Source organism: Girardinichthys multiradiatus, chromosome 17 (genome assembly GCF_021462225.1).
Source record: "Girardinichthys multiradiatus isolate DD_20200921_A chromosome 17, DD_fGirMul_XY1, whole genome shotgun sequence".
NCBI lineage: Eukaryota > Metazoa > Chordata > Actinopteri > Cyprinodontiformes > Goodeidae > Girardinichthys > Girardinichthys multiradiatus.
Genome location: NC_061809.1, coordinates 3210259 through 3236297, shown reverse-complemented (window position 1 = coordinate 3236297; position 26039 = coordinate 3210259). Strand labels below are relative to the sequence as shown.

General features: G+C 40.7%; 1 protein-coding gene across 3 annotated transcripts in view; it reads left to right on the top strand.

The window, feature by feature from the left end:
• Positions 1-26039, top strand: part of mkln1 (muskelin 1, intracellular mediator containing kelch motifs) — a 48127-nt gene that overhangs the window by 8711 nt on the left and 13377 nt on the right. For 2 of the 3 annotated variants that reach the window (XM_047389869.1, XM_047389871.1), the window contains exons 3-10: positions 14005-14147; positions 18367-18455; positions 18541-18650; positions 19573-19765; positions 19887-20021; positions 20183-20248; positions 25005-25117; positions 25266-25478. In XM_047389869.1, coding sequence (XP_047245825.1) covers positions 14005-14147; positions 18367-18455; positions 18541-18650; positions 19573-19765; positions 19887-20021; positions 20183-20248; positions 25005-25117; positions 25266-25478 — 1062 coding nt within the window. The remainder of the gene's footprint in view (positions 1-14004; positions 14148-18366; positions 18456-18540; positions 18651-19572; positions 19766-19886; positions 20022-20182; positions 20249-25004; positions 25118-25265; positions 25479-26039) is intronic. The other variant, XM_047389870.1, reaches the window with a different exon arrangement.

Sequence of the window (26039 nt, the reverse complement as noted above, 5' to 3'; positions counted from 1 at the left end):
TAAATAAAACTGAATTGAATTGAATTCAAAAATGTGACATGATGTTTGAGGAAGGTCTGATTACAGGTCAATATTTCATAGTTTCAGAATACCCAAAAAGAATTTCAAAAATTGTCTAATCTGTGGAGATGTAAAATTTCACAAAAGAATCAACAGCATACTTTCAGAGAGGTTTTCAGAATGTGGTCTTAGGGAGCTATGCACCATTTATATAAACAAAGTACAACGTCTCTCTCGCATTGTCACTAAGTCCTCACTGGAGGTATGAGCTACCCCTTTTTCCCATGAGTGCTAAAACTTTTGGAACCCCATGTTACTTTATTCTGACATTCCCCTCTTCTGGCGCAGGGTCCAACCCATGCGACAATCCAGCAAAAAGTTTAAACAAAAATGTTCTAGTAACCAAGATCACATAACCTAGAACCAAAGAAATTAATTCTGACATAATTATGTGTCTCTATGAATTTTACGAAAGCAACATAAAGAAAATCCAGATGTTTTTAACTGCAATTCAGTTCCATTAACAACTAAACACAAACTTGAATTATTCAGTTCATCAATGTCTCACTTAGAAATTAGTCACATATCATCCTGATTTGTCTTGCATGAAGATGAGTTTTAGATTAATGGACATCTAATGTAATTCAAATGCATAAACCCTACAAATTCGAATCTAATAAATAATTCCCACCAAATATAAAGTCATGACTCTGATTCTTTATCAAAAATATATTCCTTGCTTTTTGCATATCTTGAACTGTCAGTTAGCTTAATGGTACCAGGGAAACTTTCAATCTAATAAATCACCAATGATTCTGTATGCAAAACTAATTCTTCAAACTAGTTTAAACTATTTCATTAACCTTTTAATAGTAAAACACAAAAATCTAAAAGTCATGCTACATCCAAAAAAACATGTTTTCAAGGCAACAATCACTACAAACATGTTGATTCTATTGTCTCTTAAACAGTGTTAAAACTCAGGAAGGGAGGTGCTGAGCGTTACCATGACAACAAAGGCATGAACCAACCTGGTAGGTGGGCGGAGTCAGGCAGAACCAACCTCTGATTGACAGTCTATGGGCTGACCCACAGTTTCTTCATTCCAACCCATATTAGTGAACCTTAAACTACAAAACTGTTAACATGCATCTACCTCAGAAACAAGCTGCTTCTTAACTCTCCTGAAAACTCAAAGTTTAATCAATCTGGGATTTAGAAACATTATTCTAAACATGGATTATTGTTTCATGCAACATATAAACAAACATTCATTCCAACAAACACAAAGACAAACATCAAAGACAGACAAATGGCCAAATTTGAAGCTTCAAGAATTCAAAGAAATTTTTAACAATCTCTTTTCAGAATATGTTTTCTCAGTCATATCTTTTAATGCTGTAATTGATCAATTTTGTTATGATAATCTTCAGGATCCTTTTTAAGATGAGTGCACAAACTATTTAGAAGCACAGCAACAGTTTTCTCTTAAATAAATCCAAATTCACTGATGCTGAAACCTTTTGCTAATTCTTTGTACTGTAACTCTATAATAATAGTAACTACAATCGTGAGAGTTATTGTTATAGTTCTCTTTTTGTTTGGCTCAATTTGATCACAGCTGTATTACAGAATTTCAGGTTAAATGCAAAGAAGTATTTTAATTCAATTCAAATTCAAAGATACTTTATTGATCCCAGAGGGGAAATTAGAAAAGTTGGCATTGACATTTTTATGGTATACCCAAACTAAACAAAACTGCAGTGTTTGACTTAATTAGAAATTAAGATAAGAAGCTTGTCTCCAAACTGGACTTTTTCCCACATAGTGTTTCAAAAAGAACAAACATCATTTTCTTTAATTTGGGCTATTTAAATTTTGAGAGTTGGGGAGAAACATTAGAAAAATTACTAGAACCCCTCTTTAATAATCCAAATGCTGATAAATGTTCCAATATTTTATCTCTTAGTAATCTCAAATCACCTTGTGTACCTTTGTACTCCTATGTATTCTTTTAATCTTTAAACCCTAAGAAATCAAACAAGGAGACTGGAGTTTGAGCCGACCATCCTCTTTAGTGTTGAGAGCCTTTATTTCTTTTCTTTTCCTAAAATGAAGGATTTTACTTGTCTTGATTCTGTTATAAAAATCCTAACCTTGGCTCCAAAACAAAACTCTTCAGCCCCAATCTATGTTCCCCAGAGTAGAAATCTTGAGTATTATTGCATTTCAAAGCCACCAAATGACTGGAACTCATCATTGGCTTAGATCCATTTTAATAAGTAATCGGTCTACCTTTAATTAAATATTATAATTTTATGGACCCAAAATCTATGGCTTACAGGCTTCAGGAGTCCAGGAACCACAAGTTGAGTACTACTGCATTGAACAATGGTGTTAACCTTCTGCAGAGATTGAAGGATTGGCTAAATATATTATTTCTGCTTGAACAATAATCAGATTTAAAATGATTAGTTCACAGCTCCTAATTTACCTCAGATCATATTTGCTCCTAACACAGTTCATAAGAAGCTTCAGACAAACATTATGCTAAAAAAACCAAGAACAAAACAAAAACCAGATCTGTTTTAAAATAAAGAAAAAGCATGCTTAAAAAACTTGGTAGTGTGGTGGAAAATAACTCCATGGTTCTGAAGGCATTTTCATGCAGAGTCTTTTAGGAAACATGAGATTAGTTTAATTTGTGTGTGGTACCACTGTCCAATCAGATTATTTCTTACCTTCAAAAATAACCCAATCTTTTCCATTCTCATTTTAAAGGTTTGTTTTACCAAGGAAAATGTGTTTAACAAAACCAATTACTCTCAAAAGTTTTAAAAGTTTTTAGCTAGTTATATCTTAGAAAACAACAAGTGTTTTAATAGTTCTGTGCAACACAGAACTGATCAGGTTTCCTTTCCTTCCCCAAAGGGAGAAAAAAGAACCTGCAGAACCAAGCCTTTCATAGTTTTTGTCAGGACCTGATATAAGGTACAGTGTAAATCAACACGCTGCATGAATCAGAAGAGGGAAGAAAAAACCTAATATAACCTCTTCCCAGCAGCTGCTGTGAAAAACAATGAATTTGTACTTTCCATAAGCGTCAGTTAGCACTTGTGGACAAAAACTGCACCAAACTGGAAATACTGTGTCAGAGACTGTATGAAGACCATCTGCAGTAGAACTAAGCCTGTTTTAATGAGGTCTCTACCCATTAGATTTATGGGATACAAACTCTGACAACAGAAAATAATACCTGAAAGAGACCCATCAGGTTTTACGCATGCAATGGGTTTTAAAAATGCTCCTTCATGAGATCTGTCCTGAGAATAACATAGAAAACACATGGTTACTGCTGAGTTTTGGAGATGTTGTAACTTCCTCTGCTTTTTAATAACTTTTAATAACTAGAATAATTGACCCTGAATATTCCACGATGAAAGAGAACTTGTTTCTCTAAAAGAATTAACTGGAAACTATCAAATGAGTTAAGTTATCACCCTTTTAAAGATACTTTTCTAACCCTAAAATAATATTTTAAACCGCTATATCTCTCAACGTCAAGCAAGCGTGTCACATGAGCAGCGGTTAATAAGCGTTCTTCGTTGCAGAAAATAGGAAAAGATTTATGCAAATGTGTGTGTGTTTGTACGTTACCCCCATCAGTTTCTTAATCGCTCCAGAGTCAGACTGTCACACACACAGTCCTCTATCAGTCCAAAAAACAACCAGGCCCTTCCCCGGTCTGTTGGTGAGACATTCAATCATTCTTTGTCCACTTTAACTTCTCCAGGAGGGAGAAAGAAGAAACTTTGCTCCGGCCTGTTTCTCTTCTACCCGCATAAGATGCTTTCAATATAAATCCAGTGCATTCACTCTTCTGGCTCTTGCAAACAGCATGAATCGTTGTCCATCTCAGTGGGGCCAGATTTCTTCTGAGTTTTGTTTTGGTGGAAACTCACACTGCGATTTGCAACAAGCAGGCAGGCAGGAAGGCAGATCTCTCTCTTTCAGGCCGTGCTGGAGAAGCGTCTCTGGTGTAGTAGCCATGGAGAAGGGCAGGTTTCTAAACTCCAGACTCAAAAACGCAGATGTTGAACTCAAATCCCATATATGTGTGTGTGAGAGAGGCAAAAGAAAAAGTTTAGTATAGGTTCAGATTTTGCACAAAGAAATATTATCAGTCAGTCAGTCAGTTGTCCACCTGCCTGTCACTTCCTTCCACAACATGCACTATACTCCTTTCTAAAACAACTTTCTTTTCGACTCTCTAATGTCCCTTTTCACTTTTTACCTTCTTTTCCGACTGATCGCAATATTTAAGACAAACGAAACTTCCTTCAGGAAAGTTTTAACTTCTTTTTTTAACTTATATACACTCAAATTTCCACACTGTGAAAAACCAATGTTATCTTCCAAATTAAAGCACATTTAACACAATCATCCCCACTTATTCCTTATTTTATAAATCAGAGTATGAAGAAGGAGACACCCCTGATGCCTCAAGGTTCCGGAACAATTTTTTTTTCCTTTTCACCCGTTCAGCGGCACGTCTGCCGTCTGGCTTTTCTCCTTTTGAGGTGTAGTAAATTGCTAAAAACCACCCGCAAAACCCTGTGTTCTGCTTTATCCCATTGTTACCAATGAGAACCTCCCTGTATACCTTTACAGGGTGACCGGGCCCTCAGCTGATGTCCTCCCTCTCGCAACTCTGGAACCTAATTAATTAGTTAGGAGATGATGGTTAATGTGTAATAAAAATAATAATATACATTATATCATACAGAGCAACTTCTCACCCAGATATATTTGAAGACAAATAGTTCGGATCCAATCGGCCAGAAGCCGCAGGCGGGCACCAGAACTCCCTTCCCGTAATATGGAGGTGGACTAAGGACAACTCTCAGGCTGGCCAGGCATCCGTGTCCCCTCCTGCGGTCTCCTCTGGCACGTTAGATCCTGTTCGTGACGCTAAAATTGTTGTGAAATTTTCTTATCAAAGTGGGTAGAAGTTGACTCATAACAAGAAAAAATCCGGACATTGTCTTTATAAGTTTTATTCAAAGGCATTCAGCGTTTGAATGACTCTGTCACTGAGGTTAGTCAGTTAAGCAGAGCCCCGATCAACAGTTACACACAGTATTTATACCAGAACATGACAGTGTTATCTCAACTTCAAAGAGTCTGTGTTTTAGGACCCCAGACCCTTCTGGGGTTCAGAGGTGACAAAGTTATCTAGGAACCCATCTGTCCTTCCCAACACATCATCCTAACAAATGGGTTTTAACCATTAAACTTCTGATAATGGCTTTTACAGCTTCCTCCCCTAACACAGATGCTCAGAGGAGTGAGGTAACCTAAAGGTCATACACTTTGGAATGCTTACTGCAAGAATTTCCATTACAAAAGAATGCTTTCAGAAATATAAATGGTGATAGTTTGTTTTCATCAATTTACAAAATGCTAAGTGAGCGAACCCAAACATACAGCCATAGTCATTAAGAACTATCTTCAGTGTAAAGAAGAACAAGACTTACTGGAGGTGATGGTATGGTCCCACAGAGCCCTGATTTCAACATCATCAGTGTGTCTGGGATTACATGAAGAGACAGAAGGATGTGAGAAAGCCTCCATCCACAGTAGATCTGTGGTTAGTTCTTCAAGATGTCTGGAACAACTTACCAGCCGAGTTCCTTCAAAAACTGTACAAGTGTACCTAGAAGAATTGATGCTGTTTTGAAGGCAAAGGGTGGTCACACAAAATATTGATTTGATTTAGATTTCTCTTTTGTTCATTCACTGCATTTTGTTGATTGATGAAATTAAATGATTAACGCTTCCATTTTTGGAAGCATTCTTTATTTACAGCATTTTTTGACACCTGCTTAAAACTTTTGCACGGTACTGTATATGGTCATAAATGTCACTAAAAAGGCATTTCTAGACTACTCCTTTGCGATTTTGTTGCTCTCTGTTATGACGGAACCCCACATGTAAACTGACCAATGCTACAATGGCAGCAACACAGAGGACAGCGAAGAATCTGATATTTCTTTCACCATATTAATGCTGTTTTTAACGCAACTTGGCTTCTGCGTGAACCGTTTATCTTTTTTTTTTTTTTTTTTTACCGTGTCCTGTCCGGCAGAGTAGCGCTCAGAATTGTTGTCTGAGTGCCAAGAAATTGCCCAACAGATTTACTTTCACAAGCGGAGCATCATAGCTAATGCTTTAAAGCTCTGCTTGATATTTATAAAATAAACTTTATTATAAACTTCTTTGGGAATATTTCAATTGTTACGGACACGGAGACTGAAATGAAAAGGAAAACAGAAGCTTGAAAAAGAGAGAGACGGGGCAAAAGGGAACAAGGGGAGAAAAGAAGGAAAGAGTGGAGGAGAGAAAGAAGGATGGAGAATAAAAGATTACACCCTGCTTGCTTATACACCTGCAGCTGTTTTTTTTTTTTTTACAAAATAGTACACGGTAATTATGAATGTAAAATGTACTTGGTGAGAGGTGCAGCCCAAAATAGAACATCAGTGTATCTGTCAACACCTGAAGCTTAACACCTGTGAGTATGGGTGTGGACGCGCTTTTGTATACAAGGTTTCTCCACAAAAATATGCAATAGGGAGTTTGAGGACCCACAGGCCTGCCCCATGGTCCCTGGACGGACACTGAGGAGATCCGAGCCACAGACATCCAAAGGCCCCCCAAAGTACAGGAACCCCAGGAGAACTACCGCAGGGACTACCACAACCCCCCCAGAGAAGAGCAGTGGAGAGTCCCAGGGGAACCACCCAGCAGCGACAATGCAGAAGCCCCAGGGAGCCGCAGCAATGAGCCCACAGGCTCCGCCGGCAACCGTCTACGCCCGAGCAGATCCAGCCATGGACTCAGAGACCCAAGACCCCGGGACACACCACCCTCCAAGCAGAGGCCTGACAGAGCCCAGGGGGCCTGTGCTGATCCAGGAGAGGGAGCAGTCCAAGACCCAACCTGTTACAAAAAAAAAAAAAAACAGGCACTCACATTCACAATCACCCACTCCCACCCTCATGCATACACATAAAATCACTCGCACCCAACGTAAAGACAAACAACAATGGACGTCATACACTCACTCACACTCCCCATGCATACTCTATACTCCCAGGTCCAGGCGCAGGTACCCCCTAGGGGCAACCAGCCCTCGGACCCAGGAGGTGGTCCCCTTCCCTCCTGGGGCAGAGACAGGCAGGCAGCACCGCCCAGACCCGGGCAGCCCCGGCCCGGCCCCCGCCCAGATCCCAGTCCCCAACAACCCCCATCCACCTCCGGAGAGGGGGCTATGTACAAAAGAGGGGTCCACATGGCCCAAACCAGCCCGCCAACCAGAGTCGCCCCAGGACGGAGCAGTCCCGACCCCCCCAATGAGCTCTGATCCCAACCCCATGAGCCTCCCACCCCCAGTGAACCCCAACTCCCCACAGGGCCACCCCCAACAAGGACACCGATATCGAACACATGCCCCCGAACCCAAACGCCACAAATCCCCTCCCCCACAGGGGAACTCCATAGCCGAGAGGCCGATGAAGCCACACCCACCCAGCGCAAGCTCCACACTTAGCCCCGCTCTAAGCAGCTGTTTATCATTGACACTCACACAGTGAATGACCAGACTTCCCCTTAGACAGCATTTCTGGGTGACTTTGGACTTGCAACATTTAACATCGAAATATGCTTATTGTTTGTCACAGTTGTCTTTAATGAACGACAATTATCAAAGCCATCATTTTCTATCCTTTTTAAAGTGGACAATTTTTTTTCTAAAACATGAGCTTTTAATATCTAAAGAATTATTGGCTCTTGTGGTTATTTAAATCTCTCTGTGTCCATCCATGCAAAGGCGATCCCTAAATTTACCTTGAGACTCCAGTGCTGCTTAAATCTTAACTCTGCCTTCAAATAAGGAACCGTAAATCGATCCTTTCCTCAAACCCGTTGACTTTAAGTGAAAAAGTGGCAGACAGCTCGAGTTCCTTCTACTGCAAAAGGAAGTGAATCATTTCAAAACAATGGTTAACCACTCAACCAGGTGGTACTATGTGCAGTACTTCAAAGTAGCATATAGTGTATAGTTTTCTAACACACATATATTGTCATACTTTGCTATATACTCCAAATTCATTACAGAAGGATTATCTTGTGCGTAGATCTGGTTTGATATTTGACCAACATCAGTTTTTGAAGAGGAATATGATCATCATAGATTAAATAGGAAATTAGCTGTTTCTTCTACCCTAGATCTGTTAACAGCCAATAATTGGTACCTTTTTAATGTTTGTGTGGATGACATGGCTGGGGGTTATTTTGACCTGTAACAAACCACGCCAGCTTGACCCAAACGCAATATTCCATTTTAAGAAAACAAAAGAAAGATGTTAAGCTGGGCCACATTTTTTGTTTTGTTTCTTCTTTTTTTGTAGTGACATGGATTTTGTTTTGCAAACTTTGTGGTTTTATTTTTTGTGATCACAACTAATTTTTTATTTTTTTTACACTGTTGTGCAAAATGGTGAGATGAATATTCATTTATTAAAAAGAGTCTAGTTAGTATAAAACATGTGCTTTAAACTAAAAAGCATTTTCACTGTGTATTTACCCTGGAATAGGGTGATCAGCTAACTTCATGACTGTATAATCATCCCCTCAGCCCAGATCAAGCTGTCAAAGAGTCCTGCTTAAATCACTTTGCTGATCTGGTCGCCATAAAGCTGCTGTCACACTGTTTCCTGTTTCCATCTATAGAACACAATAGAAAGAACCTTCTATGAGTTCCAGCAGCAGAGTGTCTGGCAAGTTGAAGCATGCAGATTCACACAAGGATACAAATATGAAAACAGAGGGTAGGAATTAGAGACTGTACCTTAAAGCAAATTTACTTCATAAAAAAATATACTGTGGAGTTATGCTCAGGTTTAAAGACATGTGCAACTTGGTAGGATAATAAAAAAAAAAGTAAAACACCTGTATGTATATTTGTGTATAAAAAACAATAGACTGTTTACAAGAAATGAAAAAAACTGCAAATAATAGCAGGGATGTAAACTCTTATTGAGCTTGTTGGGAGCAGTGATGGCTATAAAGTCTAACAACTGCTGGGAGGACCGGTCTGCAATAACGCTCCTTGTGGACCTAGGATGCAGCAGGATGTCACTGAAGGAGCTCTCCAGTTTAATACAGCTTCATGCATGGGATGGGAGACGATGTCCAACAGTTATTTTTGCTAGAGTCCTTCTCCCTCCCACCACCTGCACTGGTTGGGGGGGCATCCTAGGACAGAGCTGGGCTTCCTAATGAGCCTATTTATCAGCTTCCTCTTAGCTGGAGGTAAGTTGCTGCTCCAACATACTACACCTTAAAAGATGGCTGATGCCACCACAGAGTCAAAAAAAGGTGTTCAGGTGCATCTCCTCCACTGCAAAAAAGATCTCTGTCTCCTTAGCATAATTACTCAATAATTTCTGTTTGCATGCTTGTTTGTTTTCCTTGTGTATCTCTCGCTTTCTGCTAAAGAGACTGGGTGACCCCTCCCTTTCTCGTTTCCTTGGCATGGGGAGGAGTGACCTCCTGGTTGGCTACTTGGTACCTGGTCTGGTTACGTTCCTCAGAGTGTAGCATGAGAGCCCCGTGAGGAGTAGCAAGCTAGAGAAACGCTAGTTGACATTAGGAAAACCAGAGATAGAATTGGTTTTAAAGGCGAACGCGACCGCTGCATTGTGGGAGCCCTCTGGATATAAACTGAGTGACCGCGGTGAACCACTTAACCTGAGTGAGCTGGTATGTCGTATTTGTTGTAAAATAGTAGCAAGTAAACGCGGCAATACAACTAACATGCATTCGCACCTAAAACAAATGACCTAATGCAGTTTTCCCAGGCAGGAAAAAAAAACTACATCGGGGCCGTCTTGGTCTTCCCGACAGTCCACAATCACTGGAGCGTTTAATCTGCCAGACTAAAGTAGCTACAGATTCACATATGGCCTGTTAAGGCATCTGCTCTACTTTTGTTGTTAGTTTGCACTTTCATTTATAAAACTGCCAGTTTTGCCTGATTTCCTGTTTGAGCCTAATGATTCATATTTTTTGAAGGGCAACAGAGACTTCATAATCCATTTTATTTATTGTTTTTAGTCGTTTATTTATTTTGGATATTTAAAATGTCTTCCAGTTCCATTGTTAAATGTTCTTTGGAAATTGAAGTTTATTGAACTTTGAGAAGGTGTAGCTAGTTGGATTATTATGTTGTTATCATTATATTAGTTAAACATGGTATCCAGAAGACAGTATTATTGTTTATTGCAATAATTTCTGGGACAATTTATTATCCAGCAAAATCGTGACAGTTCTGGTGACATGAGTAGAGCAGAGCAGATGTGCTAGAAATCATTATGTTTTCATTTTAATTATCGTTAGCTCCAAAGAAAAGTATGCAGCTAGCATTATTTACTGTAGAATAATCCACCAAAATTTTACATCACAAAATACGTCCAGGGTGAGAGCTTTAGTTTGTGTGAAAAAAGGGTTCCAGCCAGAACCAAGAATGTCTCTTCCTGAGCGGTACTTTACAGAATCATGTTTCCACCGGTGCAGAGCTTGCAGAACGTGTGTGTGTTTGTGAGAGCATTGGGGCACAGAGCGAGGCAAAGATTTTTTAACGAGACAGGAGGGGCAGCATCGAAGTGACTTCTAGGGCAGAGTGCAATTCTACAGGAATGAGATTAAACAAAGATTTTCCAGACCAATGTAGGAGGCCTCTGCTGTTCATCCTAATTCTTTGGGACATTTGGAAACAATTTATTTGAAAGAAAAGAAGCTGAGTGTTACTGAGTCCCATGTCATGCCAACAGTGAAGTGATAAACTACGTGTGGGTTTAGTTGTTAGAAAGAGTGGGCTTACTCTCATTTCTACTCCGGAACACTGCCTTGAATAAGGAGGGGGATCAAAATATCCTCTAAAAAAATCTACTTATTTTAACAATCCAGGGTCACTTTGATGATTAGCTGTGTATTTTCCAATATGATGGCCTGCTGTGTTACAAGACAAAACTGACAACACACTAAATCAACATTTACCACAATGTCAAGTTTGACCCAGAAATCTCCTCAGATTTAACACCATGGAGAAGCTGTGGTTCGTTCTGAATAAAGCAGGTGGAGAAACTGAAGCCAACAAACTGATCAACCTAAACAATAATAAGACAAGAACGAGTGACGACGAGGCAGGATTTAACCCAGATGTTGACATCGTAGCATCAAGCTGCCGTCAGATGTGACTTTTAAGATGTCCTTTTGTCCCCCGGCTCACTTCAGACTGCCAGTCCTAATCCAGGGTTGGAGTGAGTGTTTGTCAGAGTGAGGCACACAGCCTTCGGGGTATTAAACTGATAGAGCAGCTGCTAGAGCCATTTGTTCTGTAACATGAATATGTGGGCTCTCCTTGTGCCTTTTAATAATTGAGAAATCTATAGAGGTTAATTATAGCTGATTTTAACTAATCACTGTCACACTTTGAAATTAATATGTTGTTTCTGATTAGTTATAAATTTAATTCTTATATTGATTCAGAATATAGATGTGATTGCGATTATGTTTTTCATGTGTACGGTATGTAAAAGTTGTTTGATTAATTAACCTTTAAGGGTTTTCCCGAGATGTCTGAAAATATCTCCATCCTTGATAATTTTTAGTTGAGGGTTTTGTTTTTGTTTTCAGAAAGGTTGGACATATGTGCAACACATCATAAGGGATGTCTCCTGATACACACATCTCCCACTATTGTCTCCTCTCCATAGGAGCCACATGACTCAGGGTGTTGCGAGAACGTTTGGGAATTCTGTTTTTTTTTTAAAGTCACACACCTGAATGACACGATTGTATAAAGCTCTGCTTTCATCAGGGAAACGGTCAAGTTTACTAATCTGATTGGCTATTCTAATGTTACTGAAGTTCCTTGTTGTGTTTTCATCAACACAACCTGAGGCTGTGTCCCTGCGCTCTCCTGACACTTTTGTTGTCCTACAAGCCTTTCATAGGACAGATTCTTTCTGTCTTGTAGAGTGTCTATTCTCTTTTCAACTGGGGAATTTCCCATGACTCAATCAGGCAAGAAACGCTGTTCTATTGACACTAAGTCCCAGATTGAATCTTTTCATCCAAAAATTCAAGTCTGTCAGACAGAAACCTGTTGCCTGCTCTCACTACCAGAGAGACAGTCCTGGATAGAAAGGGCTAGCCTCTTTTGACAGAGACTGAGATCTAAAAGACCAGAGCTTTGGTCATGAGGTGGGAATATTATGTTGCTGTGCTGATTGTGAACTGGATAAGAACATATGTGGAGGAGTTATGACCTCAAGCCTGGGCCTCCTAGATTGGACAGGATTGCAGTCAGATAAAACTGGAGACCTTTTCATACAAGGTTTTGTGAAAATCAGATAAAAATCTAACAAATTTTAGTTTTATCAAGTGGTTTGGGTGTTTGGCCCAAGCAGCTAAGCGCTATTGTAATCACAGGATTTCTTCTTCTTATTATTATTTTTTTGCACCTAAACATATCTGATAACTCTCCAACCTTTACCCTAAATGGTCCCCCAACTACAATTTTTGAATTTTTATGGAGTTTTGGGTTTGGCCAATAGCTCTACAGCGCCCCCTAAATTGAGATAGGCCAACTTGTAGGTCCTAGAGATTTGAAATTTGGTATATAGGTAGCTCCCTCCAAATCATGAAAAAAGTTATCTTGTATAGGTATGCTATACTCATGTCCCAGGGTTAGTATTATCGTCCATTTATCGTTATTGAGATGAACTGCTCAATATATCATGATATTGATTTTAGGCCATGTCGCCCAGCTCTAGGCGTGGCCTAATTCCTCTTTCTTGAAAATCAGCCCCAAGCCATGTTTTGACTGAGGATTATGAAATTCGCTACACATGTGTAATTTCTCAGGACCTACAAAAGGTCTCTTGGAGCTTTGGTCAGGAAGTTGGCCATTTTGGATTGAATTTGAGATTTTGACACCATTTCTGCCATTTATTGCCTCAGTATCTGAGCGAACTCCTACAGCTTTTGACTTACATATTTCAAAATGTCTCTATATTCTCAAGGCATTGGGGATCAAAAGTTAAGCATCAAAGCGTGTGGGCGTGGTGATGTGGCAAATTTCAATATCTCGCCGTTTCAGTACGGTTGGCTGTAAATCATACACATTTGTCATGCCCCAAACAACTCAATTGGACTGCATTGGAATTTGGATAAACGGCGCCCCCTAGAAAACTTCAACCACTTTATCTCCCTCATATTTCATCGGACCCACTTCAAATTTGGTATGCATTATCATGGACAAATGTTGAACACATTGACACAGTCAATTGATGACATCACTTTAGCCCCGCCCACTAACAAACAAGTGAGTGCAGCTTCCATAGGGAAGGTCGGATTTCGGACACATTTTGAACACTTCTTGCCCGAGGAGAACTTGGCATGAAAGCTTTCTCATGGTACCGCCTAGTGGCCACATGTGGTATCGAGCGGTATGCTCATCGGTGGCGTGGAGGAGGCTCCCATGGTCGCAACACAGGCTTAGCGGCGCTTTGCTACGAGGATCTTCACAGCAAATGTTGCTTGCTGCTTTGATTAGATTTTTGTTTTTCATCCTTATATTTGTTAGTTTGGTTAATTAATTAGATTTCCATTCATTAAACATACATTAGTTTGTTTAATAATAAATGGTACTGCTAGGCAAAACATTTGGGTGTGGCTGTAGCTATTCCAGTGATGGAACTTCATAAATCTGGTGATAATATACAAAAGACTAAAAACACAGCAAATATGAGGCAATGCTGCTGCTTTTACTTTGTTGACTAGCAGAGCCAATCACAGTACTCTTTCTCCAATTTCTAATAGCTCCTCCATTATAAATGCAGGCTTTTCACTGTCTCTCTTTCTCTTTTTCTCCAGTTCTTAATCTTAAAGTTGGAAAGGCCGGCGATTGTTCAGAGTATCACCTTTGGCAAGTATGAGAAGACCCATGTCTGCAACCTCAAGAAGTTCAAAGTGTTTGGTGGGATGAGTGAGGAGAACATGACAGAACTTTTATCCAGGTAAGCTTCTTGACTACATGGTCCAGCTGTAAAAGGTTTCAGTGATTACTGCAGAGGAAAGGTTTTTATTTCAGACCATTTGTCAGCATTTTACCATCATATAACCTAGGTAACACAAAGTACAGAAGTGTGTTTTTTTTTTTTTTTTTTTTTTTTACTCTTGGATGGAGTGCAAAGGTTTTATCACCTGGAGGGTGTCACCTTCCACCAGGAGCAGCCCTTTCATTAACCAACAACATAAACACAGATTTATATAATAATTATAATAATAATTGTGTGGATATTCTCTGTGTGAGTTGGAAGTACCAAGCCTTCTGCAGATAAATAAGCAAGGCTGATTCCACTCTCTGTGGCTTGCATGTGGTTGGTTTTGGTTTTATGGCAGTGAATCTGGTCTGGAAGTGTCACAATTTTATGACTTCTATCAGCCAGGAGGAATCTACCATTAGGTGTTACTTCTTACTTTTATAAAACGGGTGTAAGGAAAAGCTGGCTTTAAAGAACAATGTGGCTGTAATTGCATTACATTGCAGATCACTTTGTTCTTTCACATGATACAAGTTGAGGAACCTTAGGCGAGCTTACAACTCGCTGCATTCATGCGTAGATCAGACTGACTCTGGAGGAACATGCAGTGCCTTTGCTTTGTGTACTCCTGCTACTTCTGCAGCTGTCTTCACTTCATATCGTAACAGTATCTACCAGTCATTTCACAATCCACTGTTACCCCTTGCAGTTCATAAATAGATCTATTGGATGAAGGATGTTGAATATGCAGCTGCCAGGGGGAAGAACAAGATGATGTTCATGGATGCAGAGGTTTGTGTGACAGAAAGATTCTGAGTACAGGTGGAGATAGACGTGGATGTTCTACTGTAGTCATGGCCAAACAGGAGGCTGCTGGAAATTTGGTCGGCAAGGTTGTGTCTCTAGTCCTTATGCCTGGTTCACATGGCAAGATTTTAAAAGTGTTGGCCGATTTTCAAAACCTCAGAGACCCCACACACGAGGATTAAAAAATCATAGATATAACAGATTTGGTTGTTCAGCGTGTGGTGTCCAGCCACAGGGCAAGAACAACACACCACACATGAACAAATTTCACTCACGAGCATTCAGATGTTAGACGGAAATCTCGCAAAACCTCTTGAGATCAAACGTCAGTTCAAAGTAATTCCCCTCTGTGTTTTTCCATCATCTTGCTTTCTGATTGGCTACACGTCACATTCAACAGGCTGAATGCTTGTTTATTCTCTGGGAACATCCTGCATGGTAGGATTTTAGGCCAAGACGATCCAACATGTTGAATATCCCAGATTTGAGGTCGGAGTTGTCCACGTGTCCTTCCAAGCAGACTAAATCACTCTTAACACACCACACACAGCAGGAATATCTCATAAGATTATCTTAAGAGCCATCATGATGATCGGGGGATGTCAGAAGGTCAAAAATCGGCATAAAAATCATGCCGATTGTTATGCTGATAAAAATATATAAGTTCACTTATGTTCTCCAAGTGGACTCTGCATCTGTTGACTTCTGACTTTATTTACTTCTGATTTTATCTAGAGCTAAGTAAAGGTGGCTTAAAACCAACACATTTTTTTGTGTTGGTATTAAGCCCATAAAATCCCAATAAATAAATTAAAGTTAATGGTTGTGATGTGACAAAATGTGGAAAAGTTGTAGAGGTGTGACTACTTTTGGAAGGCGCTTTACATCTGAATAATCAATAAAATACAGGTACATCTCAGAAAAATTACAATATTGTGTAAAAGTGCAGTATTTTATGTAATTCATCTCAGAAAGTGAAACACTTATATTATATAGAATCATTACACATAGTGACATATTCCAAGCCTTTGTTTCTTGTAATTTTGATGATTATGGCTTAAAGGTAAAGAAAGCCCAAATTCAATATCTCAGAAAATTAGAATACTGTGAAAAATGTCATTATTGGACACTCATAGTGTCACAGCCTAATCGGCTAATTAACTCAAAATCCCTGCAAAGGTTTCCTGAGCCTTTAAACGATCTCTCACCCTGGGTCATAGGCTACACAGTCATGGGGAAAACTGCTGACTGGACAGAAGTCCAGAAGACAGCCATCAACACCCTTAACAAGGAGGTTAAGCCACAAAAGGTCATTGCTGAAGAAGCTGGTTGTTCACAGAGTTCTGTATCCAAGCATATTAACAGAAAACTGAGTGGAAGGAAGAAGTCTGGTTGGAAAAAGTGCACCAGTAACAGGGAGAACCACAGTCTTGAGAGAATCATCAAGCAAAATCCATTCAAGAATTTGGGGGGGGGCTTCACAAGGAGTGGACTGAGGCTGGAGTCGGTGCATCAAGAGCCACCAAACCAAGACAAATACTTGACATGAGCTACAAATGTCATATTCCTCATGTCAAGCCACTCCTGAACAGTAGCATCATACCTAGCCTGAGAGAAAAGGAACTAGACTGTTGCTCAGCGGTCCAAAGTCCTGTTTTCAGATGAAAGTAAATTCTGCATTTTATTTGGAAATGAAGGTCCCGGAGTCTGGAGGAAGAGTGGAGAGGGACAGAACCCACATTGCTTGAAGTCCAGTGTGAAGTTTCCACAGTCAATGATGGTTTGGGTGCAATGTCATCTGCTGGTGTTGGTCCACTGGGTTTTCTAAGGTCCACGGTCGATGCAGCCATGAACCAAATTCTAGAGCACTTCATGCTTCCCTCCTCTGACAAGCTGTATGGAGAAGCTGATTTTATTTTCCAGCAGGACTTGGTACCGGCCCACACTGCCAAAGGTACCACAAGCTGGTTCAATGACCATGGTGTTCCTGTTCTTGATTGGCCAGCAAACTCCCCTGACCTGAACCCCATAGAAAATCTATGAGCTGTTGTCAAGAGGAGGATGAGAGACACCAGATCCAATAAGGCAGTTGACCTGAAGGCAGCCATCAGAGCAACCTGGGCTTCCATTACACCTACACAGAACCACAGGCTGATCACCTCTAGGCCACGGCGCATTGATGCAGTAATTCATGCAAGAGGAAGCCCAACCAAGTACTGAGTGCATAGAAATGGACAAACTTTTCAGAAGCCTGACATTTGTGCTTAATTCATCCTTTTTTGATTGGTCTAATGTGATATTCTAATTTTCTGAGACACTGAATTTTAGGTTTTCTTTACTCGTAAGCCATAGTCATAAAAATTACAAGAAATAAAAGCTTGAAATATTTTACTCTATGTGGAATGAATCTCTATAAATAACCTTTTTACTTTCTGAAATGACTGGGAGAAAATACTGCACTTTTACCCAATATTCAGATTTTTTGAGATGTACTTGTATTCAGTTGAGGACTTGAAATATTTGCTTATTGTGTGACTAATACTGAAAGAAGCCTTTAGTTTAACCTTTTCTGTACGACAGCTGTCTGGGGGCTGCTGTGATATATATGCAGTACAGGTGAAATTTGCCCATGCTAAAAAGTACCAACTACCACACCCAGCATTTATTTCACCATGATTGAGAAAAACTCAGTTAAAAACCTCCATCAAGCATTTTGGTTCTTCTTGAACGACAACCTTGAGCAAACCAGGGAAGCCTGATATCATTTGAAAGCAGGGAGTCTGTGCTTCACAAAGACTTTCTCCTACCTCTGTGGGACAAAATCATGTCACGTTTGCAGCCAAAGTGGCAAAACAGTAATTCACAGAATCATAGAGCATTTCTTACCTTTGCTATTTGCTAAACCAAAGTGTGTACTAAGCGGTGATTTTGGTGTACGGTCACACCCCTAATAGTGATATATTAATTGAATAGAATCAAACTCTATAATCTGGCATGAGAGAAATGGCAAATGGCAAAACATTAGTCACTTCCACCAAAACAAAGTTATGTAAAACTGCTCTGGATCACATTTGTAGCATCGAAATTTGCTACAAGTTCCCTAATAATTCCTAGATTATTTGTGCTTTTCATAGGATGTGTCAAATGTGGTTTTTAGTCACAAGTAAGGTCATTTTTTTGAAGATATATTCCATTTAAGTGAGGGGAGTCATTTTGGACAGCAGGGTGTGAAAAAATAGACCTTCTACTGAAGAGGTTCTGTGTTTCCAGATAGCTCGTTTGTTAGTGAGGTTGACAAGCCACGATTACAGTTTGAGGATCAACACTGTAACTGCAAATGGCACTTGTTAGGAACTGACCCATCTCATTTCTCCTTGTTTCCCAGTGGCCTTAAGAATGACTACAACAAGGAGACCTTCACGTTAAAGCATAAGATCGACGAGCAGATGTTTCCCTGCAGATTTGTGAAAATAGGTAAAAGCTGACACAGCTTGACATGCATCTGTGGTATTCTCTTCTTCTTTTATTTCTCCTAATCTTTTCTCTCCGTTCATCGTAGTGCCTCTAATGTCTTGGGGGCCCAGTTTTAACTTCAGCATCTGGTACGTTGAGCTGCACGGCATAGAAGACCCTGATGTGGTGCAGCCCTGCCTTAACTGGTACAGCAAAGTAAGAACTCCAAGGTCTATCTTTCAACATATTTACAATACACATCCTTCACAATGTAGTGAATCATTTCAAATAATAGAAATGTGTCCTGAAAAACATTTGTAGATTTTCCACATTAAATATGATCATATTGATGTCCTCTCTGCCACAGCAGAAGGAATATTCCTACCTTGTGTCATTGCGACACACTTCGTGATGAAATACTAACGAAACAACATGAGGTTTACATCAGCTCATCGTTAAGACAAATTTGACCCCTGCACAGCACAAGTTCAGCGACTTCTGTTTTTTTAGGTGTCAAGTTTAAATCTCTCAACCATTGAAGTTTTTTATGGTCAGATAAAGTTAAACTTAAAGAACCGTTGGGGCTGTAAAGCATTGTGGTGGCACCGTGTTTTGCTGCCAGCAGTGCTGGTGCCTCGTACAAAGTGGATGGTATAATGAAGGAGGATGATTTACCTTCAATTTACTTTCACTTTCTCATCAAATCAACAGCTAGATAGTTGAAACTTGGCACAAAACTGGATTCTTCCCCAGAACAATCTAGCTCGTATGGATTAGATGAAATCCACAATAAGTTTAAACATGAGCACCAATTTCTTGTTTTAAAAATATCACCGATAGTTTAATCCTTCCACCTTGAAAAATCAGTTCGAAGCATCATTAAAAGCCACACCACTGTCTCCGGGGCGGCGTGGCGTATACAGGAATGAATCATATGTATTCTGTCCTGATGTATAATAACCTTAAATTTGCAATCACTGTAGTTGATATTTAAAAACTACAATGTTTGGTTTAAAGTTAGACAGCTTTAGATCTTATTTAGGGTCCTGCAAGTACCAAAAGGCTCCTGCACAGTTTAAATGTGTTTTTAGAGAGTGATTGGAATCAATGTAAATTTGCTCTTCACTGTGTCTTACAGTACAGAGAGCAGGAAGCCATCCGGCTTTGCCTCAAGCACTTCCGGCAACATAACTACACTGAAGCCTTCGAGTCCCTGCAGAAGAAAACTCGCATAGCTCTGGAGCACCCCATGCTCACCCACCTCCATGACTGCCTGGTGCTGCAGGGAGACTTTGATGCCTGTGAGGAGCTCATAGATAAAGCTGTGAGAGGTAAGGCCCTAAAGATCCCGGTCTCTCATCTCCGTGTGCAGTGTTTTTTCTCCCTTTGTAAATAAAAATGTGCTCATGCTTCTTCCTTTTCCAATGTTTGATCGTCTCATTTCTCTGCTAGATGGTTTGTTTAACCAGTATATCAGCCAGCAGGAGTACAAGCCCAGGTGGAGTCAGATCATTCCGAAATGCAACAAAGGTCCAAGCAGCCAAGAAATCAGCCGCGACGACATGAACAGTGAGAGCATCTATTCAAGTGGGAGATACTCCCAGTCTGTTATGTGAAACACTTCAGAGGTGAAAGCGTGTTAGAAATCTAACCCTTCTCATTGTTTACTTCCTCCACACCTCTCCTGGCATTCCATCCACTCTTCCCAATGTGCCACTCTTGTCTCCTCCCCGCTCCCCCTTTTCCAGGTGATGGCGACGACAACAGGCCAGGGATGAGGGGAGGACATCAGATGGTCATTGACGTCCAAACTGGTGAGACATTTGCAGACAGTGTTATGACACTGCTATGACTCACATCCTCATACATCAGCTTCAAAATGCGAAGCTCTGTTTCTGTTTAATCAAATTAAACCTCCCTGTCTCTTCCGCTTCCACCCTTTTTCCTCCGCAACCATCTTCAGGTCAAGCCTCATTATAAAAGCACATGCATCACTACTTCTGCTTTGGGATTGTTCGTAAATGTTCCTGCTGGCCTTTTTAAAGCCTTTGTTGTGTGCAGAGGTGGATCAACATACTGATCAGTCTACAGAACTGGGTGCGAGTCCTTCCATTTCTCTGCTCTGACTCATGCCATGAATCACTACGCCACTTGAGAAGTTCTGTATAGAACATATTTACCAACAAAGAAGGCAATTATTTTAATAATCGATTAATCACAATTAATCCAATGAATTTTATCATCCTTAACAATTCAATTCAAAAATACTTTATTAATCCCAAAGGGAAATTAAATGTTGTTATAGCTCATATTATGATGATTTCTTCAAAGAGACGTTGTAGATGCTGATGGCTGTGGGCAGGAAGGATCTCCTGTAGCGCTCCGTCTTACAGCAGATCTGAAGAAGCCTCTGACTGAAGACAATCTGTTGTTGTAGGACAGTCTCATGAAGAGGATGCTCAGGGTTCTCCATAATGTTCTTCATTTTATGAAGAATCCGTCTTTCCACAATGATCTCCAGAGGTTCCAGAGGAGTCCCCAGAACAGAGCCAGCCTTCTTTATCAGCTTGTTGAGCTTTTTTAAGTCCCTGGTTCTGATGCTGCTTCCCCAGCAGATGATGGTAGAAGAGATCACACTTTCCACAACAGACTTATAGAAGATATGCAGCATCTTGCTGCAAACACCAAAGGACCTAAGCTTCCTCAAGAAGTAGGAGATTGTTGAGGCCTCCACCTGAGTCTTCTGGAGTTTCTGACAAAGCAAATCAGGTTGGATTGTGTTAAATGTTCTGGAGAAATCAAAGAACATGATCCTCACAGTGCTACTGGCTTTGTCCAGATGACAGTGGGTTTGTTGAAGCAGGTGTATGATGGCATCTTCAACTCCAACTCCACAGCGATAAGCAAACTGAAGGGGGTCCTGATGGTTTACTGTTTGCTTACTCAGGTAGGTCAACAGGAGTCTCTCTAGGACCTTCATGATGTGAGATGTCAGTGCAACAGGTCTATAGTCATTGAAGACTGATGGGTGAGTTTTCTGTGGTACCAGAACAAGACAGGAGGTCTTCCACAACACCGGAACCTTCTTCTGGGCCAGACTAAGGTTGAAGAGGTGCTGCAGAATCCCACAGAGCTGCTCTGCACAGGCCTTCAGGACTCCAGGGCTGACATGATCTGGACCTGCAGCTTTATTCTGGTCCAGTCTCTCCAGTTGCATCTTCACTTGACTTCTTGAGACACACAGGTGGAAGGGGGAAGCAAAGGAAGCATCAGCATCTTCTCATATGGTTGAAGGCAAACATGTAGAAACAGAAGGGTCTAGGGCTGAGGTGGAAGATAAAAAATGTGAGGTGTTACTGGACAGCTGTGGGTCCTGTGGGTCGAACAGCTGTTTGACTAACTACAGCATATAAGAGGAGAAACATGCTGCAATTTCCTAGCTGTTTTCTGATGTAGAGTTTTTGCTATAGCAGCTGTTGCTAACCTGGATCCGATGTTTGGGAAACGCTGTTTAGTAAAGATCACTCTGGTGGTTGATGTGTTTATAGTTCCTAGTTTTAATGCATTTTATATATAGGAATAAATAGCTGTTTTTTCAATACTTGACATGCTGATCAGGGCAGCGACTCGGGGTGCCTCTAAAAGTAAAGTAACCGTAGCCATCTGCACCTTCCTGGGAGTGGATATTTGTGTCTGCTTTTCAGGCAGTTTGCACCGGTTTTTGGCTTGTGTGCTCTGTTTGCAGTGGGAGTGTGACCACCAGCGTCTGTGTGCACATCCGGAACTTGGTCTTTAAGGGGGTTGGGGAATGCTGTTGAGGGCAGTGTATCCCCTTAGTATCATTGAAGGGAAACACTGGACTATTGATCGCTTTCTTATTGTTATCAGGAGAACAGAAACGTTTCTGAAATAGTAAAGAACATAATTTTTGCCACTATTTAAATATTATTAAGACAGTAGTTGAAGTTGTAGATTAGATTGTTGGATCACGCTTTTATTGCAGGAAACAGCAGAGCAGCTCCTTGAACTGTTTGGTAGCAACACCTCCCTCTTTGACATGGATGTAGTAAGTTCATGGTTTGTTGCTCTGTAAGTTTTGCTTTTTGCTTCAGAATAGTAAGTTGGTGACGTTTGATTGCAAAGATTAACTTGCTAAATTTAACTTGCTTTGATTTATTGGAGTCTATTTAGATGCCGTGTTTTCAGTGGAGACGAGAACATTTCTGGACAGTTTAGTAAAGTACTTGTCTGTATTGTAGAGATCTGTTTTCACAGTCTAAAGGAAAGGCGTTTGAGCTTCAAATCCCTGAAAGCAGGCTCAGTGACCCTGGAAGTTAGTGTGGAGCTGGAGACATCTTGTCCATCTCATTTAATGAAAAAACATGAAACATTTGATGGCCCATCTGTTTCCTTGTTTTTAAGCAGTCTGTGTGTTATCCGTTTTTGTAGTTGTATCTGAGCAGGGCGGCTAAATGTTCACAGATTTATGCCCTGGAGTTCATTTACGATATGACTACAGTGTTAAAAAGTTGCTCGTTGCATACTATATCTGTTAACGTAAGTTCAGTTTAACTGAATGATGTCAGATGTCCACTCCTGTGACCTTTCCAGTCCCATCCCAGAGCAGTAATGTAAAGGCGCCTCTGGTCCACTGGATAGGGCAGCTTTTTCCTCCAGCTAACAGACCTCAGAAACCATGGGATCTGAACAATAATCTGACTTCACTGTTTGATAGTTAGGATTAATTGGAATGTACAGTGCCTTGCGAAAGTACTCGGCCCCCTTGAACTGGTCAACCTCTTGCCACATTTCAGGCTTTAAACATAAAGATATAAAAATCACATTTTTTGTGAAGAATCAACAACAAGTGGGACACAATCGTGAAGTGGAATGAAATTTATTGGAAGTGTCAAACATTTTTAACAAATAAAAACTGAAAAGTGGGGAGTGCAATATTATTCGGCCCCTTTACTTTCAGTGCAGCAAACTCACTCCAGAAGTTCAGTGAGGATCTCTGAATGATCCAATGTTGTCCCAAATGACTGATGATGATAAATAGAATCCACCTGTGTGTAATCAAGTCTCCGTATAAATGCACCTGCTCTGTGATAGTCTCAGGGTTCTGTTCAAAGCGCAGAGACCATCATGAAGACCAAGGAACACACCAGCCAGGTCCGAGATACTGTTGTGGAGAAGTTTGAAGCCGGATTTGGATACAAAAAGATTTCCCAAGCTTTAAACATCCCATGGAGCACCGTGCAAGCAATCATATTGAAATGGAAGGAGTATCAGACCACTGCAAATCTACCAAGACCCGGCCGTCCCTCTAAACTTTCATCTCGAACAAGGAGAAGACTGATCAGAGATGCAGCCAAGAGGCCCATGATCACTCTGGATGAACTGCAGAGATCTACAGCTGAGGTGGGAGAGTCTGTCCATAGGACAACAATCAGTTGTACACTGCACAAATCTGGCCTTTATGGAAGAGTGGCAAGAAGAAAGCCATTTCTCAAAGATATCCATAAAAAGTCTCGATTAAAGTTTGCCACAAGCCACCTGGGAGACACACCAAACATGTGGAAGAAGGTGCTCTGGTCAGATGACTGGGATGGAGATTTATCCTCCAACAAGACAATGATCCAAAACATAAAGCCAAATCTACAATGGAATGGTTCACAAATAAACGTATCCAGGTGTTGGAATGGCCAAGTCAAAGTCCAGACCTGAATCCAATCGAGAATCTGTGGAAAGAGCTGAAGACTGCTGTTCATAAACGCTCTCCATCCAACCTCACTGAGCTTGAGCTGTTTTGCAAAGAAGAATGGGCAAGAATTTCAGTCTCGATGTACAAAACTGATAGAGACATACCCCAAGCGACTTACTGCTGTAATTGCAGCAAAGGGTGGCGCTACAAAGTATTAACGCAAGGGGGCTGAATAATATTGCACGCCCCACTTTTCAGTTTTTTATTTGTTAAAAAGGTTTGACACATCCAATAAATTTCATTCCACTTCATGATTGTGTCCCACGTGTTGTTGATTCTTCACAAAATATTAGAATTTTATATCTTTATGTTTGAAGCCTGAAATGTGTCGAATGGTTGAAAAGTTCAAGGGGGCCGAATACTTTCACAAGGCACTGTATGTACCCGACTTAAAATCAGTATGATTCAATTGAATTGACTTTGTAAAGTACGTTGAGAAGATGTGTTATGAATTGGCGCTATATAAATAAAACTGAATTGAATCTCAACAAGTTATTTTCCATTATTAGAAAGCTTTAATATAGACAACCTTTTTAGTGCTCAGTGCAGCTGTCTCCCTGAAAACCCTTCACACACTCAGGCAGAATAACGGCTCAGCTAAGCTCATTTTCTAGCAACCTCTGAAATGTTTACCACCTGCTGCCTCTCTGTGTTCTAGACTGACTTTTACAGGACTTTGTCTCAAAGGTAGTGACTTCTTTAGAGGTTGAACCTACCTGCTCTAGTTTACGTGACATAACCAAGCAGACTGCTGACAGCAGAGTCCTGAGAGTTGCTGCTTGCTGATGAGTCTATCTGCCCTGTAGAGACGGTGTACCTGTTCGGGGGCTGGGATGGCACGCAGGATCTGGCAGACTTCTGGGCTTACAGCGTTCAGGAGAATCAGTGGGCGTGCATCTCCAGAGACACGGAAAAAGAGGTGAGAATGACTGACAAGTGACTTATCTGTTTGTTTGTCCCTTTCCTTGGACGTTAAACTGTTCCCCCTATGTGCTGCCGATCAGGACGGTCGGGTGTGATTTGTAAATGAAGCTGCTTTGTAAGTCTGCCTGCTGTCTACCTATCAGAATGGTCCAAGTGCCCGCTCATGCCACAAGATGTGCATCGACTCGCAGCGACGACAAATCTACACGCTCGGCCGTTACCTAGACTCCAGCGTCAGGAACAGCAAGTCTTTGAAGAGCGACTTCTACCGTTACGACATCAACGCCAACACCTGGACGCTACTCAGCGAGGACACGTCAGCTGACGGAGGGCCAAAGTTGGTGTTTGACCACCAGGTAACCGGTCGCAGGATGGTGAACCTACTGAGAACTTTGAAGCTTAGCTTGCAAGGACACAGTTTTAAAAAGTTTTACTCAGTGCTCTCATTATTATTTTTGGTTAAGTAGATGTTAATGTATGGAAGTCGGATGTGCTGGAGCTTTTCTTTTAGTCTGAGTTAAAATATATTTAAGTTCCACTCAAAACTAAAGACAATTTATCAATTACAGCTCATTCTGAAAACTGTTTGTCTTCCCAGAAACAACTTTTTCAAATACAAATACACTGATCGGAGATGTTGTAGTCGATACCCAACCTTCGATTTGTAAGCTCTGACCTGCTGAGACAGGTTTTAGCAGATGCCAATTGATCCTTAAGAGTAGTAAATAACATAAAAAAATGTCCAATAACTGGCAAATAAAACAGGCAGCTTGTGTTTAGAGAGCGGTGTCATTCTGCATCAGTGGGAATCAAATAAAGAGCAAACACACTGTTGCATCTCAGAAATCATACAGACCTTAAATGTGTCACGCAGTTGCACCAGACAGATCCAACCGACTCATCAGTCCATCAATAAA